Genomic DNA, 17,551 nt, shown 5'->3' with positions numbered 1-17,551 from the left:
AATTCTCAGGTGTTGCCTGAAGCGTTACCAGAAGTTAAACTAGAAGCCAAAAAGATAGCTGTCGAGTTCTAGTAAAAAAAAAATGCGACATTCATCAACAAACCTGTCTGTTAAAATAACGTCTGTATTCCTTCCTGAACTCTCTTTCACAACACACAGGATGAAATTTTGTACTGCAGCACAATGAAGTTTCTTGAAAACACTTAAAACGACGAAAAAAAACTCGAAAACGAAATGTATCTTAACGTTTACATATATTTATTTAGATTAATAGAATTTAATAGTTTCGAAATGCAATAAACGTTACAAGATAGTCATGTACAACACACATTGGTAATATAGATATAAATACCGGAATCGTCAAAATCGTTTTTTTCACCACTCTGTATTTCAACAATTCCTTTTCGTTTGCCCATCTAACATACAAGTGATATGAAAAACAGCTGTTGTCTCAAGCCATAAGATCCTTTTGGATAAATATCACTAAAATTTAATGTTGGTATGTAACTAATTAGGATTATTTCGTCCTTGGCTACTGTTGTGTACAGATTTCCCTTTTGCAAGTGATATGCCTCTTTGCCAACTTGAGGGCTGGACTCCGCTTGAAAATCGTTGCATTTTTTTTATTTAAGAAACGTATGTTTACTGTCTCTTCCCTTCATTGTACGGAGAATCACGAACTTGGTTTTGTCTGAAACGGTATTATATTAATGAAGGGACAACGCTTTTGTTCACTGAGGCGATGAGAAAACAGAGAAAAAGCGATGCCACTTGACCATAACATAATCCGATTCTGACGTGTTAATCGATAAGAATATACATTTAAAATGGCCGCAGAAAACTCACATTAGCATCAGCAATGAGCATAGCAAACATTGTGTAAAAGATATCTCTAAATATATTTTACATATATAGATACGATATTTTCTAAGACAATCAAGCGCAATCATTCAATCTTACGATTATCCGATAGTGAATCGACTGACCAATGAATATTTACAAGATGCAAAATAAGAAAGGCCGAATTAATACAACAAAATAGACGGAAGTGACTGTTTTATTGAAAATCGTTTTGAGAGGACATTTAGAACGAGCGTGCCGGGCTAAAACATCCATACAAGCATACCACATTGCCTAATAAGTATTGATTCTGCTCATTAACAATACGCACAACTATCTAAAAAGGAAAGGCGGCAGATTACGTTTGCTTCCACACTTTTCAATGCAGTGAACGGCGCTGCTGAATTTGCTGTTGCATTGACCGTTTCTGTTTTACAAAACAAGAGCAGATTCATGTCCAGTTTGGTGAGATTTACTTTCGTTTCAATCGAGCTTTCTCTAAGGCTCAGTTGTTTAGAGAGACAATAAAACCCACAAACAAGTGCAGTGTATAAAAATGAAAAGGGATCAAAGACCTCTGGATAAACATTCCGGGTAAATGCGAGTAATCAAGTATCGGTATCGGAAAAATCTCCAACTCCTTTTAGAGTATGCAGCTGGCGATACGAAGGGTTTTATGTAACACTCATTCGAAATATAGAAAACTGTAGATTTTCGTTTTCAAGGTAGTTTTCTTATTGTGCCGAAAAAGACTTCATCCATAACACTTCCAACCGTAAGGATAGTTATTCGTCGCTAGTTACACAAAATCAGCCTGAGCAGCACAAAACCTCTTGTGTGGAACGAGACGATGGAATATTTCCGTTGTCATGAAAAGGTATTTCTCACTATCTAAAAATCTATATACTTTAGATGAAGACACCAAAATCCACGTACGTAATTATAATCTCACTTTGCTTTATTGCTATGGACAGCTTTCCATGATGCCTTCTTATATTAATGACAATTGCTAATATAATTGTACCAATAATTACCAATAATCGGATATTCTACTGTATCATAAAGTATCTGTTATTTAGAAAACCTTTAGCAATCTCGGAATGACGATACATTAATTTCTATTTTATACTTTGATTAACTCCTATCTAGATTGGTTTTGCATGTCAAAGACTTGCACTTCGTTACGTTTTATTACTATTGTCATGGTGCAGACCGCCCGAAACAGGCGATGGTATAAATAGCCTGCAAATTCCCACTGCTTTCTTCCCCATGCTACATCCTGGGCGAAGAGCACTAGTAATGCAATTTTCGACTGGTCTGTGAATAGCTTTCAAAAAAAAACGAAGAACAGGCACTTCTAAATACTGCGGCATATTTTCATGTACATGTGTATATATATATATATGTATATATATGAAGAAAAGGAAACGGGTAGCAAAAACTATGACCTCCACATCTAAATGTGGGCATTCTTAGGGCAATTTTTTTTCAAATTTAATTTCGGTTAATAATTCTCATCTTGCTTATGTTACTGCATCAGCTAACAATGGATCAATCATTAAGTCAGCAAGTGTAGGGGGCAGGGGTATAAAAATATTGATGATTGAAAAATATTGATAAAAAAAAATTGATGATAACATTGTTGTTTTGTCGAACCGAGATTTCATAAAAAAAGATAGATGTATGTTCAGGTTATAAAAGATCTGACTTTAAACTTACATGGCTAAAGATTATAACGTATCTGCCAATCGTTATAACTTCACGGACTAGAAAGATCAAAGAAAAAAACGTATCTAGCTCGTCGGATTACTGTAATTAAAATTAATCAAATAGAAACATTGGAGTCGCTTAGTGGCTAAATCGTTTACTGGAACCATTGTTTCGGGAGCTATTTTTGACACGCTCATACAACCACTGATAACAACAAGAAGCGTTCATTCAGGTATTATAATTATGAAAGCAATATTAGCAACGACAATGCAGAGCTCACAAAGGTAACACCAAGGGTTTAACACTACACATTCTAACACTAACAGTCCTAGGGTGACTTTACCGTCGTGAAATAGATTCAAATTTCTCCACTGTCATTTGTTCCCATTATCTAAGTAACGTACAAGAACATTAACAAACAAGAGGTGGCTAACCAAACAGAATCGATGTTAAATACTGGCATTATTTATGTTCTTTAAGCAAATAAACTCTTACAATCCAATAGAAGGATCAAATGTACCATCGTTTAAGAAAGTAAGCCGATAGAATTTGTAACATCGTAACTGGAAATTAAGTATATTACATTTTTTTCTCTCTCTAACACACTTTTTACATGCCGACTCCATAACGCAAACATCTTATGGAACCTGCTCGGCTTATAACTATATGAACCCATAAGTGAACAAATGTAAAAAATAAGATATCCTAATTGATTAGCAGTTTACGGTATTTCCAAACGGGAATACAACTTCATCCTTGTCATACATTACCATATACACATATAATATAGCTTCACCTTTCAATGTCGCCCACATACAATTTAATGCCATAAAATCCTATACTCTGGCAGACCTTCAGTTATGTCGGTAGCACAAAGATGTATTTACAGAGAAATCAAAGAAGACGTATTTAATAGCAATTTGGAATTTAACAGGCACCGTTTAATTAGAATGCAACAGTAATGTTCTATCCGAGATAGAAAAGCATAACAGAAATCGTGCAAAACATATGTATAATAAGTAACAGAGATGATTAAAGTAAAAAGTGATATATCAAAGGAAACGTGACCTTGATTGAGGGAAGCGTTTTCGCGCACAAAATCGTGATGCCACCAGATGGGATGTACATAATAACGAACAAATTAATGATGCGAATATTATCATCGTAGAAGTGTGGAAAATTTTCGCTGTGTGCTTTGTATGTGTTCATAATGGTTTAGCAGAGATCATAATATTTTCGTTTTTCTTAATCAGAAATGTTTAGTTCTCGTCTACGGTTCTTAAAATAAAATTAAATATTCTAATCTTATTTACGCTAATGTGATCGTTGCTATTATGATATCTGCTACATCAATGAATGAAATACTGACGTGTGCAGCATGAAGGAATTAGAACTTCAAATTACCGATCGAAGGCAGGTCGGGCAGTTTGATATCCTTAATCTGTTGGCCAATGTTTATATTCTTCACGGCAGCAACACTTAGCCCACTTTCCTGCCGTTCGATTCGACTTTGTTCCTCTATTCTAGCGATAATTTCTGCCATGTTTGTTTCTAGGACCATTCCACCCATTACCAGCTCATTCAAAATATAATGAACTTTATCCACATGGAAGATAAGGTCCAGCTCGCAAACATTTTCAAAGCATTTGTCGAGTGTCTCCACAAATACCTGTAAAAAAGATAAACAAATAAAATTCAGATGATTCAAAGTTATACTTTACCGGTAAATTCCCATGTGCTACCTCTTTTCAGGACAGAAGCAACTGGTAAGGTCAAGTTGATCTTGAACGCTCCTGGAAATATAAAACGCGTATAAGAGTCGGCATGGTTATAAAAAGATTTGACAATGCTTCAATCAGTTGGAACTTGAACGACAACATTGGCACGACTCCACAGGTCTGTTGTGTCTGGGACATATCATTTTGACACTAAAACAGGCGACACCAACCTGAATGAGGTCGAGAATGCCCAGCTCACTCTCTGACGAATCTACGCAGAAGACAAAAAACAATGTGGCATAATGACGATAAATTAACTTGTAGTCGCTGCCCCCAATCAATGATCCGCCTTCGAGGAAGTTACATACGTTATCCTCTCTTTTCGAGACCAACTGAAAAGTTTCCCTAATGATCTGCTGTTGTTCATCTTCCGAATAGCGTGTGTAGAATTTTGACAGGCGAGGCTTGCCATGATTGTTGAATACAAGGATCGCCTTAATCATCTTTGTACGAGACGATGCTGTTGATGAAACGATCCGATATGAGTCCAAATGTGTGCTCGGTGTTTAAGCACAAAAACCATCAATAGATTTGCTTACACCGATTTAACGTGCGTAACTGAAATGTGACAAAAACTTGTGTGTGTAAAAAAAAGTGTAAAACTGGTCTCTATATAGACATATAAGCAACATACATGGACACAAAGCATGCTTCCAAGTATTTTTTGATTCGCGACATTTAGCGGAACCAAATTGAGCAAAGTTGGCTACTGCATCAGAGGAAATGAATTCATCGTTTACAGCATGCCGTTGGACCCTAATACACAACGCACAACCAATGCAAGTGTCATAAGCTCGTTAATTATCGACACGTAGATTGCTTTGGTACTTGTCTATCATATATGCGCACGCATCTACTATTTCAAGATGTGGTACAATAATATTCTACTATTTGTGCACAGACGCACGTATCTAGCTGAAAAAGACCAACGTTCACTAATCAACCGTTGATTGTCAAGACTGATGGACTACTTCTGTGCAAGTTAAACAATACGGATGAGCGAAGGGCAAACATAGCCTTCACATACGTAAATGTCGTTCTTCCGAGAACAAAAAATACGAGACACTAAAAAACGAAACAATTCAATATTGCACTATTTTCCTTTGATCTGTTGATAAATGTCGAGAATACTACCTGAGGAACAAGTGTGCGCACTGCCATGCGCAAACTGCTAGGTCTGATACGTACAAATATTTCGCCGTTTCCTCTTTGCACCGCAATTCAACGCTTCTCACGCCATCCCTAGAGAAAAACAGTGAGGCAGTCCATTCAGTGGTCCTATTTCGATCAAACTACTCTGACAGCTGCTGTTACTGCAGTAAAACCTTGCATGGCCAGCGAATCCCTTTAAGTCTTCCTGTTTGTCGTCTGCTGCAGAGAATCCACTACTTGTTATGTTTCTCCAGCATCGACGAAGCAAACGCTATCGAAGCAGAGTAACACGGGGTCAACACAACACGGACACGCTTAAATAAACTAGCTCGTATATAGTGTAGTGTACTAGCAACATGAAGCTATGCGGTGGGAGTATTCTGAAATGCTGCTGTGTTTTGTTGTTGGGGTGTAAATATTGATGCCGGCTTAGCCAGCGATGGTGTCTTCTCGATTGAGCTTCGGAACGACAGTGAAAAAAAAGCATTTCTGTTCTGAATAGTTAACGGTAAACGTAAGGATAATTTTATTCCGAGTACAACGGTGATAATGCAGAGTGTGAAAACGTACTGCAGTTATTATTTTAATTTATCTAGACAGATGGCAAAGAGTTACGATAACGAGTACACTACAATTTATATTGAAGATTTCTTTTTTCGACCTTCACGAGGCTTTGTTCATATGAACTCTCTTGCATTGTCATAACATTTAACGGCAGTAAATAATCATTATAGATTACGACAAACTTAATTTTAGGCACAACGTAGTTTACTCATCCTTTGAGTCAAATTACGTAATTGTTTTATTAATACATATTCTTTGATCTGGCGGTTCAAACTGAACGAGCCTAACTTAATCATTGCCAATATAGATATATATATATATATATATATGAGTGTTATATTTGTCTAGAGCTAAACTGGGCTATTACTACATTAGGCTAGGGCAAGTGACTATCGAGCATTTGTTTCTGTCAGGTGACAACAAAATCAGTTTACTTCAATATATAAATGCACATATCCTAATATTTATCCCATCCAATTTCATTTTTCATTACTATTTTTCGTTATTGTTCAAAAAATAAAGCGTCTGACGGAACAGTGCTTCTTTTGTGCCATATTCCAAAAGGGATGAAGCTGCACCTAAAGGTCCCAAACAATGCAGCACTTTGGTAGTCCCGCGCCACAAAACTGATCTGTTTTTGACGACTTCAGCTGTCGTCATTAATACATCTAGCGTTCGTCACTTTGGTCGCAATCCTGACTTATGAAGGATGCCAACAAACGATGATAATGCAGGTGTTAAACTTTAAAGAACGAAAAGAGATTACTTAATACTTTCGTGGAGATTAAGCAAAGGCTCAAGTGGCATTTTGCCGGTATAGGTGTATGTGTAGATTAAAAGTTTTTTATACATTTTTTTTAAAGCTTTATTCAATATAACAATCATCTGCGGCGACTACAGTTCCAATTCAGAGCCTAAACCGTTTTAAAAATGTTATTTCTTTAATTTTCGAATAACTTTAATTGCAATGCATTAAGCGATATTAAAATACACAATATGAAAAAAATGTTTACAGAATTAAATTTCTGCTCGATGGTAGGCCGAAAGACTTAAAAATGCAAGCGCTCGGAAAGTCTCAAAAAAATTAATCCATAAAGTTAGATCTTACCGACTTGGTTGACATTAGATATTCTCTTCGATGAAAAGACCGTCAATTTCTATAGGAAAAATCCAAGCACATCAAAAACTGATCTGAATCATTTTGATGCATTGTCGATCGTTTGAATGTAAATTCGGTTGAAAATTTTCCAATCTATCTCATAAAAATCTTTATTCAGTTTGTCAGAGACCTCATGACAAACCGGCAATTGCGTAGACTTCCGAGAAGAAGGGTTTCTAATTTTAATATGAGTTTGTTCAGTACGAAAATATTGTATCAAAACTACTCTTTATTCAAATTCTGAAAACGATGCTGTGTCCTTGGGCATCACGAGTCCATTGTTTACTTCTAGGAACTAGTCTGGTACCAGTGGTAACGGATAAACGCAAGTTTTGCGCAGTTGGAACGGGCCATCCGGTTTATGCGTATCGCAATAAACTTTGTAATTATGTGTAATAAGACGTTATTATTCTGTACATGTAGCACTTGCGTAAAGTCGATTTATGGCCTTCTTTTTATGTCTTAAACATGTTTTACTTTCCTGACTTTCTGATCCGTCTTAAACAGAGCAAAAAAATTATGAGCACAAATAGACCCTCGACCGAGGTGCTTACACTTCGTAAGCATTTTGCTCAAAATGACCGCCAACGCGAGCTGAGTGTACACTCACTGAAAGTGCATTGCGTAACCTGGAACCAAGATGGACGTAGACTAGCCTCGGGTAGCCTTGACAAGAGTGTTACTATATTTAATCTGGAAAAAGATCGACTGGTGAGTCTCATGAAATAGGGCTATTAGTTTCCACTTTACGACAACTGAGTATATATTGTTATTTATTTTATTATATTTTGTCACTCTGTCCTATATATACCTTTACGCTCACAGGGGCCTTATTAGCCTACAGAGAAATTTCAAATAACGTTCGCTAGTTTCATTGCGAACAAATAAAAGTAAACAAATTAATTGCCGGTATCCATGTTAATTTATTTAGGCAAAGGATACAACGCTTCGTGGACACTCGGAGTCGGTCGACCAATTGTGCTGGCATCCACGTAACCCTGACGTGCTTGCAACAGCATCCATTGATCGAAGTGTGAAATTATGGGATGCGCGCCAGCCTAAAGCAGTTCACACAGTTGCTACGAAAGGCGAAAACATCAATATCTGTTGGCACCCGGATGGTCAAACTCTTGCTGTTGGAAACAAAGAAGTAGGAGTCTATTATTATTTGATTTCCTATTGTTGATTTAGTAGATTTAGTTTTGAAAGGACGACTATTATATTAACGCTAGTCTAAGATTAATGTTGAAATATTACTTTACCTTATTATTACATAATAGCTTAAAATTCTACAGTTTTAGAGTGACCGGTTCAGTATACCTAATAAAGCTGCGCATCATTACAACTGGTAATTGCAACATTCAGCCCATTTGAAATTGAAGGACCTTTGGAAACTATCGAAAAAAATTTGCTGAAAATGAGCAAGGTTTTGTTTGACTAAAGTAACTCAAAAATTGTATTTTCCGGTCGCGTATTTTTAGCAATATAATTTCATAATAATTTAGGGTTCGTGTAATCATAATAGGTTGCATTAATAGCATTTATTGCGGACAGGATCTGGTGTCGTTTGTAGATGTGTCAACGTTCAAAATTCGTCAGGAGCAACAATTCAAATTTGAGGTGAACGAAATGTCCTGGGACAAAAGCGGCTATTTTTTCTTTCTTACAAGCGGACTTGGCTGTATTCATGTATTCAGGTAATTAGCAGTCTTGTCGAAGATATTTTTACGCTTAAGTAAATTATATAGATGACTTACCTGATTAATTCGAGTAGTGATTGTTGTGAATTTACAGCTCCGGCAACCATTGTATTTATATATAAACTGTTACAAGCAAATCCGGCGAACTTTGAAATTGAATAATTTCCGAATTAGTTGGACTGTTAGATTAAAGTAATGGTTTTTAATATGTCAGAGATACTCTTTTCTTATAGTCGTGTATTAGCGCTCAATTAGCTTCTGAACAACCATATATAGATATATACTTCCTCTATCTATGGCTTCTCGAAGTAAGTTGACAGTAATATATATGTTTGCTCACTGATAGCCTTTTTTAGGGAAAAAAAGTTGTAACTCGGGCCAATCGAGTGGATAAGCGTGTTGAAGCCAACATTGCATATTTTTCGTTCAATCCAGAAAGTAACTGGAGCATGACAGTAAGGTCTGCTGTTGTCTTTAAGTAAGCAGACTGCATATTTTCAGTTGCCATGCAAACAATCCGAGAATCCCTTGAGAAACTCTTGATAGCGGGTATACATTCATTGTTCCATTTTCAAGGATTATCTCACAGTAGCAGATGCCCTTGATGTCCACCATAAATACTACCATTACTTTACGCCCAAACTTACTTAACACTGCTACCGAACTCAATATATCGTTTGCTCGCTTAGTGCCTTTTTAGAAGGTGGCAGATTGAGCCATGCCTCGTCTATGACGATCACATGCTCCAGACAGGTTTCTCATTGAATAAAATTTTGCAAATTGAATGTGGAACAAACTATCTCGAATGATGAATGGTTGGAGACCCATTTAGTATTTAATTTCCGCATTTTCAGTATTTAGGTTATAATTATGTAACACGCTTCGTGTGGAATTCGAGTGGAATTCGAAGGGCGAAAAAAGCAGAGCCCTTAGACTCTGCTTTTGTAAAAAGCCTCATCAATTGCAACAATACTGAGACATTTACTAGCCAAATTGTGGCTGCTAGTGGCGCGTAGCTCAAAAGTTCAATTACTTAATTTAAAAATCCGTCAGATTCGCTTAATTTAAGGACTAACACATTGTCAATCTAGTAAAGTCTATCTGGAGGGTTTAGATTGCAATGAAATTTTTTAAAAGAATAATTCGCTTCTGTGATTTCCGGATCTCTATGGCAGTTACCCGGAGATGACTAGTATTCAAGTACTGCAGGCTCATCCGTCCAATTGTATATGCATAGAGTTTGATCCTCGTGGGCGTTATTTTGCAACCGGCAGCTCAGATGCCCTCGTCTCACTTTGGGATGTTAACGAACTTATTTGCATTCGTACCTTCAACAGGTAAGTCTTCTATAGGGGCACGGATAGCTCTCGGGCTGGCATAACCATGTTTTAGTAGATCGGGACATATGTCCTATCGGATAGATAAGTTTTTAAGAAATCTAAGAGATGGCCGCTAAGTTGATGGAACCACAAGATTTTTAGACATTTTTGAGTGAGTAAATTGGTTAAGTAAATTCAACACACTTCCACTACATGTAGCCAAATCTGATACATTCCGGTCGATTCTACGCATTTGATTTCCCTGGAGGACGTGTACGGATCCTAATGGATGTAATCCTCTACTTTGTGGAGAATCAGCTAACTTTATAGAGATGTCTTTTTCTTTTAAACAGAGTATGTAGAATATTTTGATGCGTACCAGATTTGTTAACTTACCTTCAAATGCCCTGAAAAAGCTTATCAATTTCTAATTCCTCTAATTTCCAAAAATTAGCTGGTAATCTCGACATTTCAACCTATCTTATTGAGCAGATCTTATACCGATATACCAAAATATGGTTCCGAGTTAGATCACCCCTTCCCTTGTTGAAGCGGATCATAGTGCTATATATATTTAACATCTAGTGGGCTAATTTTATCTAACCTTCTCACATATAAATATGTAACATATGCAGAACGGACTTCAATAGATAAGTTTATGCAGATTCACAAATTTTTTGTTAACCATTCATCGTAGAAACTACTGTAAACTGTTTTTGAAAGGTATTATAGGTCTATTTCGCTATATTTGATTTTGAACGTTATTGCCATCTAATCCACATATCCGACACAAAATCTTTGAGGGCTGGAATCGTTTAAAAATGAGCAATGGCAAATATTTTGAGTACGTTTCATGTGATTGGAAATGTTATAATATTTTACAACATTTGAGACCGAAAAAGGTTGAAAATGAAAATTACGTTTTTTTTTGATGGAACTGTTTTCTTCGTCCACTGACCATCTAAAGCAGATATTACTTAAGAGGTATACGCTTGGATAGCCACATTTGGATATTATCTTCCTGGATGTATTTTCGCGTATGCGTGTTTTCTAGGTTGGACTGGCCAGTTCGTACACTAAGCTTTAGCCACGATGGAAAGTTAATTGCATCGGCGTCTGAGGACCTTGTTATAGACATTGCACACGTTGAAACAGGTGAGCACATAGATAGCGCCATAGTTGGTAACAGTGGCGTGTCCTCGGTGCTATTATAATTTATTTTGTATTCAGTCCCGTTAAGCTGTTAGGCATATAAATTAGCTGTAGATTATATAATAAACGTAGTATATTTTACAACTCATAATTTAGTAATGTGTGTAGATAACTACATTATGTAGCTTAAACCATGCTGTCTATATTCACCAACAGGTGAAATGGTTCACCAAATTCCTGTTAAAGCGTCGACGTTCTCAGTGGCATGGCATCCAAAACGGCACCTATTGGCGTTTGCTTGCGACGATAAATATCCGTTGTCAGAAGATCGAGAAAGGGACGCGGGCCTCGTAAAACTTTTTGGATTAAGTAGAGAATAGACTATCTTCAATTTTGTTTTGCCTCTTATAGTATTTCGAAGTGCGATGTTGAAAATGTCGTATATGTAACAAAAATAATTGTATTTATTAATTCGTATTTCTCGCCATCAGAAGAAATGTGAGTACTAGCCGGTTTAAATATATTAAATAGAGAACGCATTTATTCGTCCGAGCATACTGTGTATGTCATTAGATCAGTAAAAACAAATTGACATACCAATGTAAAGGACTGCATGAGCGTTGCAACGCGTGCAGGTGGGGCATATGTAGGGAATACTGTGGTGGTAACTTTATACAATTTTGTTAAGACTAAGAGAAGAACTCGCGGAGAGTTCTTCTCTCAGTCTTGAGTACGCAAATGTCAGAATTTGCTGGTGGAATTTATTTGATAAACTGATGTATAATGGCATGTTCATGTAAATAAACAATGTTATATATTGTCTTGTGAAATGAATAATTGCAGATATTAATATCTGCTTCCTATTTCATATTTACTTCTATATCATGGTAACTGAGGTGCATGTCTATGTTGTCTGTATGTGTGTGGAGACCTACGAATCCCTAAGTATTCTGAGGGCTTGCGTAAAGGACCAACTTTGTCTGTCCAGTTATACCACATTGGCCTATGCCTATTGAACCTACACGCGCTTCGATAAAGCTGCATGTGAGGTAATTAATATCTAGCTACTTGATGTATAGCAGTAGAAGCAGTGTTCTAATCTATCGTATGACATCGCACAGCGAAGAAGTTTGCATCACTTCATTGACTCATAAGATGATGACTGAGTTTCCTTGTCGTAACCGCTTAACCGGAATATTAGTTACATTATTGTTCAGGTCTGCGTGTAATCATCAACCGTGCCTATGGTATCCAATGAAGAACAAAGATTTTCTTGGTGAAATCGTACAAAGTTTTTAATGTCGCTTATTTATTCATTAAATATTTAGCAATCATAGCAATGCACATCGAGCTTTTAACCGCTTTCCGTCTCGCTTTTCCTCTTCGTTGCCTTTTTTCTTGTTTTTGATGTTATTCCATTAGCCATTCTTCTAGTCCATTTGCATTTCCACTTTGCTGTTGATTTCTCCATTTCTGCAATGAATGCTTCTCCCTAGTCATTAAATTAATTCATGTACAACTTTTTTCATGTTGCTCTCATTAATTCTATTATAATTTTATCTAATGTCACATTATAATTATCAAGAATATGACGTTATTATCTCATTTCGCTTTTTTGCAGTTTTCCTATTTTTCTATTAATTTCTTAGTTTTTTTCAAACCGACAAATTGCAACTTTTCGTCAATAACGTGCTCACCGTGTAAAGACTTTTTAATGCTACGAAAATAAAACTATAAGAAAAAAGATGATTTAAATGTACGCTGACTTCATGATCATACTGTTATTCTCGTTAGACGTGCCGTTGAATGATTATGGTATAATTGATAATAAGCGTAGTTTGCGAAACGGGGTATGCGTATGATATGTGCCCATGACATGATGAAAGCGATACGGCCGGAGACCTGTTTTTCGCGATGCTGCTTTTTGCAATTTCATATTTGATTGTTTTCGGTTTTCCTCACAGATCGGGCCATAGTTTAGTTTCGCTTTAATAGCCCGAAATGATTGTATGCACGGTTTTAGGTTATATATGTGAATAGTTGGTGTGAGTTATCGTATTTGTTTGTTAACGCAATCAGTGAATTTGTTTATTGCCTTTAACTTTGGACCTAACACGTTCGGTGAATTTGGGATTTTAGGTAGGTTACGAAATAATACAAGATGTTACATAATCTCTTTTTGTTTATCGCTTGTTATGTATGCAATTTTTTAGTGGTCGAATTTGTCTACTTGACAAAACGTGTCCACAAACGTTTTCCGTTATTCTGCTTTCCGACGGACGGATATGGGCATCGTGCGCGGTCTTCCGTTGATTTTTTTCTATCTAGTTCTGCATCTATTATTAGTTCGTATCCTTTTGTATTTGTGGTTTTTTTTCTGTTTTCAGTCACCGTCTAAATAATAATAACAATGATGATACAAAAAAGCGAAGTATTAAACATAGGCTTTTATTAATATTTCCCACTTGTCGTTTTGTCTATATCCCCATTACTACATCTGTTTACGTAGGTATATACAGTACATCGATATACACTGAATAAGTTGCTTTCAGTTACCATTATTACACGTAAATTATTTCATCATCGCCATTAATAATAATATTACTAATACTAATTACCAGTATGACGTTACCTATGTATATTCTTGCCTGTAACTTAGGCTGCTGCTATAGTTATTGGTTTCAATGTTAGGCTAGTGGTTCTAGTATGGGACAATTGGGACAGGGGAGATATTCTGAAATCCCATACGTTGTTCGATTGATGGCTTGTTATATAGGCCATGACTATATCTCCTCTTTGTTTCTGTATGCAAGAGAGGACGACGACGACGATAGGACGCATCATTACTTTTTCATTATGAAGTTATATTCTGCAGTATTAATTGCCATCTGTTTTGGTTGATTGGAATAGCATACGGATAGCAGCGCTTACTGCTGTGGCCAGAGAAGTCGATAATACATAGACGTTCTTTCTATTTAAAATCGATTTTGTCTCTGCGAGTAGTTTTTGCATAATTTCGTCTATTTTTGCTTATTTGCACTTATTTGAGGATCTACGTCTCGTAGTCGTATTCGGCCAGCATTGAGATGGTTGTCCTTTTTTCACTTAAGTTCTAACCACCTTTGAATACGGCGAAGCGATTTATTAACTGTCTTCGGAGTGTAGAAATATATATATTTATTGCAGACCTCGTTATGTAGACACTTTTGTGTATGCTTCGAAATAGTTTGTTAGATCACCTCTCTTGCTATATCAACACAACAACTAAATACTGCAAACCGCCTGGCAAGTTTCTTCAATCCTCGTACACAATACGCAAATAGATATACTACTTGTTGGTTTGTTTCCTTTAGAATCTCTGACATCTTCCCACTATCGATTTTTCCCGACTACACTACTTTTTAATTTCGGAATTGCTCACCGCGTCTTGAAATTTTTGTAAGCGGGAAATAGCTAGAAGAGCGCAGACAAGAAAAACTGACAAAATACTATAGCGTAGGATTTAACTTCCTAGCGTCTTTTAAATTTGGTACATTGGTTGTGGATAAAGAGAATTATTCTCAGTTTTAAATCCATGCTGTCGCTTACATAAGCGTATGTCCCGTAGTTGATTAAAGCCGCCACTTGTTTTCTACTGGAAAGGAAGAAACAAACGACTATGGGATACGATATTTCTTCTCGAAGGTGGAAAAAAATGTGGGATGAACCGCTGTTTGCAACGAAATTACGGGTTTTGCGAAGCGATACTTAGCTTGTTTACCAAATAAGGGTCTCAAATCGAGCCCTTTTTCCCAATGAGACCACCTTCAGTCCTAACACGTTTGTTTTAGTCAATCGATCCACTGATCGACGCCAACGTTTGCAATATTCATAGCTCGGGTAAAAGACTGTAAGAACTAGAACATTGCAAGTTAAATACAAGGGAATGGAGAAGCTGGGGGTGCGATAGAGCTCGGAACAAACTAGGCAGAAAATGTTTAGGGGCAAGCCACTCATACAGTTGATGATTTTTATTGCTTTTTTTTTAATAATCATAGATCTTATTCCTACGTTTCGTCTCTAACAAGCTAAGTAAGCCAATGCGCTTGGTCCTTCGATCCTTACTGGCTAATCTCGTAAGCGATAATGTGTAATCAACACAAATTTGTCTATCCACTAAAAGATAATTTTTTCTTTTTTCTTTTGGCCTGTGTTGTGACAATTCTCATTCACATGGGCTAGCAATTAGACATGAACCGACATCGCCATACTTTTAGAGAGCTAGCATTCAAACAATTTTAACTTCCTTAGAATGTCATTTCTATCTCTTGCTGCGTATTAGGATTCAATTGATATCCATTTGGGCTTACTTCTTATTAACAGGGCATTGTACCTAATTGTATATATTTATATATATTTTAGATTACTGTTATTACTACATAATCGTACATTAGATATTGGCGCTCGTGTTCTGCTCACGATGTGTTTCTGCTCCGTGTCTAATGCAAGTTGCGACACATGTCTGTCTCCGGTGCACGCGAAATGGTAGAGGTATGTCGTGTTGTCGTCTGTCTTGATTATCGAGGACCAAAGGCCATTACCATTACTACAGTCTTTCTGTTCGTTGTTTTCTTTTCCTGTATTTTCTTTTTGGTCCTCAGCGGTCGCCCAGTGGTTAGCGTCTATTCGACGTGAGGGTGGGGAACCAAACAGATAGCAGCACTAATGATGGTTCCGGGGATTTTGTGAACACAAAGAGCAAGTTGTTACTTAATTAACCTTTTTCTCGATTGTCATCCACTGGAGGTCTGCCGTTTGTTAAATAAGCTCGACTGATCTTTTTCCCTTATCTCGCTTACATCGACTACGAATTGCTATCGTCAACGTTGACTTTGCCACTTGCATGGACATTTAAAATGCAGCTTAGGATCTGTTACTTATAAATGTTTCACTTCGATATATCCATTCTATCATTGTAAGCTGAATACGCTTATTCGTAGATAGGGCAATGACTGAGCACCACCAAACTAGTTTCTGCCTTAATTCCAGCTCGCCTCCGGTGACCTCTAGAGATGCGTAGTGCCTACAAGAGTCGTTCGTGATCGACGCAGCAGCTGCTGTTGCTGATGTTGATGCTTGTATCGTCACTGTGGAATAGTATATATAGTATATAATAATTCAATGATCTTATCATCATCCTGCTTTTGGGTCCTCCAGCTTTTTCCTGCCCCCTTCCAACCATCATTGATGTCCGCGTTCCCTAATCAAGCCCAATAACAGAGAGGTTACGCGCGGCGCTCCACCGCTTGCCAAAGAACAGGCCGATGCCGGCTCCAAGGATGATCGACAAGAGGTTCGAGAAAACAAAGAGCGGTAGCACTTCGCTGATTACACCCTTGCGAATCACCCGCGAGTGTCGGAGTGACAGATTTGCTTTTCCAGACTGACCACCATATTTGAGGTCACGCGCAGACACAGACGATTCCGGTCGACCGCTCCAGTCCCAAATCCATTCACTTGGGTCAGCGTCCTTGTAGTGTAGCATCTACAGGAGCGAAGAAAATCAAGCAAAAGGTTTATTAGAGCTCTACTACACAATAATATGGCTATTTATCAAGCGAAATGGGATTTGCGCTCGAGAGAACGTAAACTGGCACAGTATTGAATAATTTCACCTACAATTATGCCTCCTGTAGGAGCTTGAAACGCTATAAAAAATGAAAGGCTATAAAACAAATCGCTGTGTAGCTCATCCAACGCACATCGTCGTGAACAGAGAGGTTACTGGCAAGACTCTTTGGAGTACGGGGTGAGCAGTAGCCAGAGTTCTTAAGAGAACTCTGATTCGATTCGCGCTGAGCCTCGAGAAGTAGCTTTTCTATTTGCGATGCTGGTAGTAAAGGCGGAGTCGACGGATGCGATGCTGCGTAGTAAAGATCCACCCATGAGTCTGAAAAACAACAACGAAATTTCGACGTTAGTATAATGTTGCTGTTTGTCTAAACAGATGTCCTACTAGAAGTTCATATGCAATGTTCACCGCTTTTGTTCGGATAATTTTGTATTTATAACTATAAACTAATACACCTGACCTTAGCCTCATTTCTAAACGATTCCTGATTACCTATACCGATCTAACTGAATTTATCATATTTTGGAAATATTCAAGTAAATTAACTACTGTTATTTCCTTGTCGT

The 17,551-nt window shown here is 37.2% G+C and overlaps 3 protein-coding genes across 7 annotated transcripts; 1 reads left to right on the top strand and 2 right to left on the bottom strand.

Moving 5' to 3' along the window:
- Window positions 1-232: 232 nt before the first annotated feature.
- Window positions 233-5,711, bottom strand: or (AP-3 complex subunit sigma-2 or). Of its 4 annotated transcripts, none has more exons than XM_022830316.2 (4): window positions 5,463-5,711; window positions 4,499-4,886; window positions 3,955-4,219; window positions 233-691 (listed from the first exon to the last, which is right to left on the bottom strand). In XM_022830316.2, the coding sequence occupies exons 2-4, from the start codon at window positions 4,769-4,771 to the stop codon at window positions 624-626; spliced, it is 606 nt and encodes a 201-aa protein (XP_022686051.1). In that variant the 5' UTR covers window positions 4,772-4,886; window positions 5,463-5,711; the 3' UTR covers window positions 233-623. The 4 variants fall into 4 exon arrangements, with proteins under 4 accessions (XP_022686051.1, XP_022686050.1, XP_086823717.1 ...); XM_022830315.2 differs by having other exon boundaries at window positions 5,517-5,711; XM_086967591.1 differs by having other exon boundaries at window positions 4,637-4,886; window positions 5,517-5,711.
- A 182-nt stretch (window positions 5,712-5,893) lies between these two features.
- tex (THO complex 3 homolog tex) lies at window positions 5,894-12,898 on the top strand. 2 transcript variants are annotated; one of them, XM_022830314.2, is made up of 7 exons: window positions 5,894-5,988; window positions 7,711-7,914; window positions 8,135-8,353; window positions 8,758-8,900; window positions 10,079-10,240; window positions 11,277-11,377; window positions 11,591-12,898. In XM_022830314.2, exons 2-7 carry the CDS (start codon window positions 7,723-7,725, stop codon window positions 11,752-11,754), a joined length of 981 nt encoding a protein of 326 aa, XP_022686049.1. In that variant the 5' UTR covers window positions 5,894-5,988; window positions 7,711-7,722; the 3' UTR covers window positions 11,755-12,898. The 2 variants fall into 2 exon arrangements, with proteins under 2 accessions (XP_022686049.1, XP_022686048.1); XM_022830313.2 differs by having other exon boundaries at window positions 5,898-5,994.
- Window positions 12,899-13,791: 893 nt separating this feature from the next.
- BNIP3 (BCL2 interacting protein 3) lies at window positions 13,792-17,303 on the bottom strand (the record flags this gene model as incomplete). Its single annotated transcript, XM_022830317.2, is given in 2 exon segments — window positions 13,792-16,898; window positions 17,116-17,303. Coding segments are annotated over 2 exon segments (473 nt in total), but the record flags the coding sequence as incomplete, so codon positions are not given.
- Between the last annotated feature and the right edge of the window lie 248 nt (window positions 17,304-17,551).

Source organism: Varroa jacobsoni, unplaced genomic scaffold (assembly GCF_002532875.2).
Source record: "Varroa jacobsoni isolate VJ856 unplaced genomic scaffold, vjacob_1.0 scaffold_261, whole genome shotgun sequence".
Classification (NCBI taxonomy): domain Eukaryota; kingdom Metazoa; phylum Arthropoda; class Arachnida; order Mesostigmata; family Varroidae; genus Varroa; species Varroa jacobsoni.
This window is presented reverse-complemented; position numbering and strand designations above follow the sequence as displayed.

Excerpts from the sequence above, each read along its gene's own strand:
- or (XM_022830316.2), bottom strand. The coding sequence starts at position 4,771 with ATGATTAAGGCGATCCTTGTATTCAACAATCATGGCAAGCCTCGCCTG. Across the intron at positions 4,220-4,498 it reads GCATTCTCGACCTCATTCAG|GTATTTGTGGAGACACTCGA; the intron begins GTTGGTGTCGCC and ends TCTTTTTTACAG. Across the intron at positions 692-3,954 it reads GCCCGACCTGCCTTCGATCG|ACAAAACCAAGTTCGTGATT; the intron begins GTAATTTGAAGT and ends ATACCGTTTCAG.
- tex (XM_022830314.2), top strand. The coding sequence starts at position 7,723 with ATGAGCACAAATAGACCCTCGACCGAGGTGCTTACACTTCGTAAGCAT. Across the intron at positions 8,354-8,757 it reads TTGCTGTTGGAAACAAAGAA|GATCTGGTGTCGTTTGTAGA; the intron begins GTAGGAGTCTAT and ends TATTGCGGACAG. Across the intron at positions 10,241-11,276 it reads TGCATTCGTACCTTCAACAG|GTTGGACTGGCCAGTTCGTA; the intron begins GTAAGTCTTCTA and ends CGTGTTTTCTAG.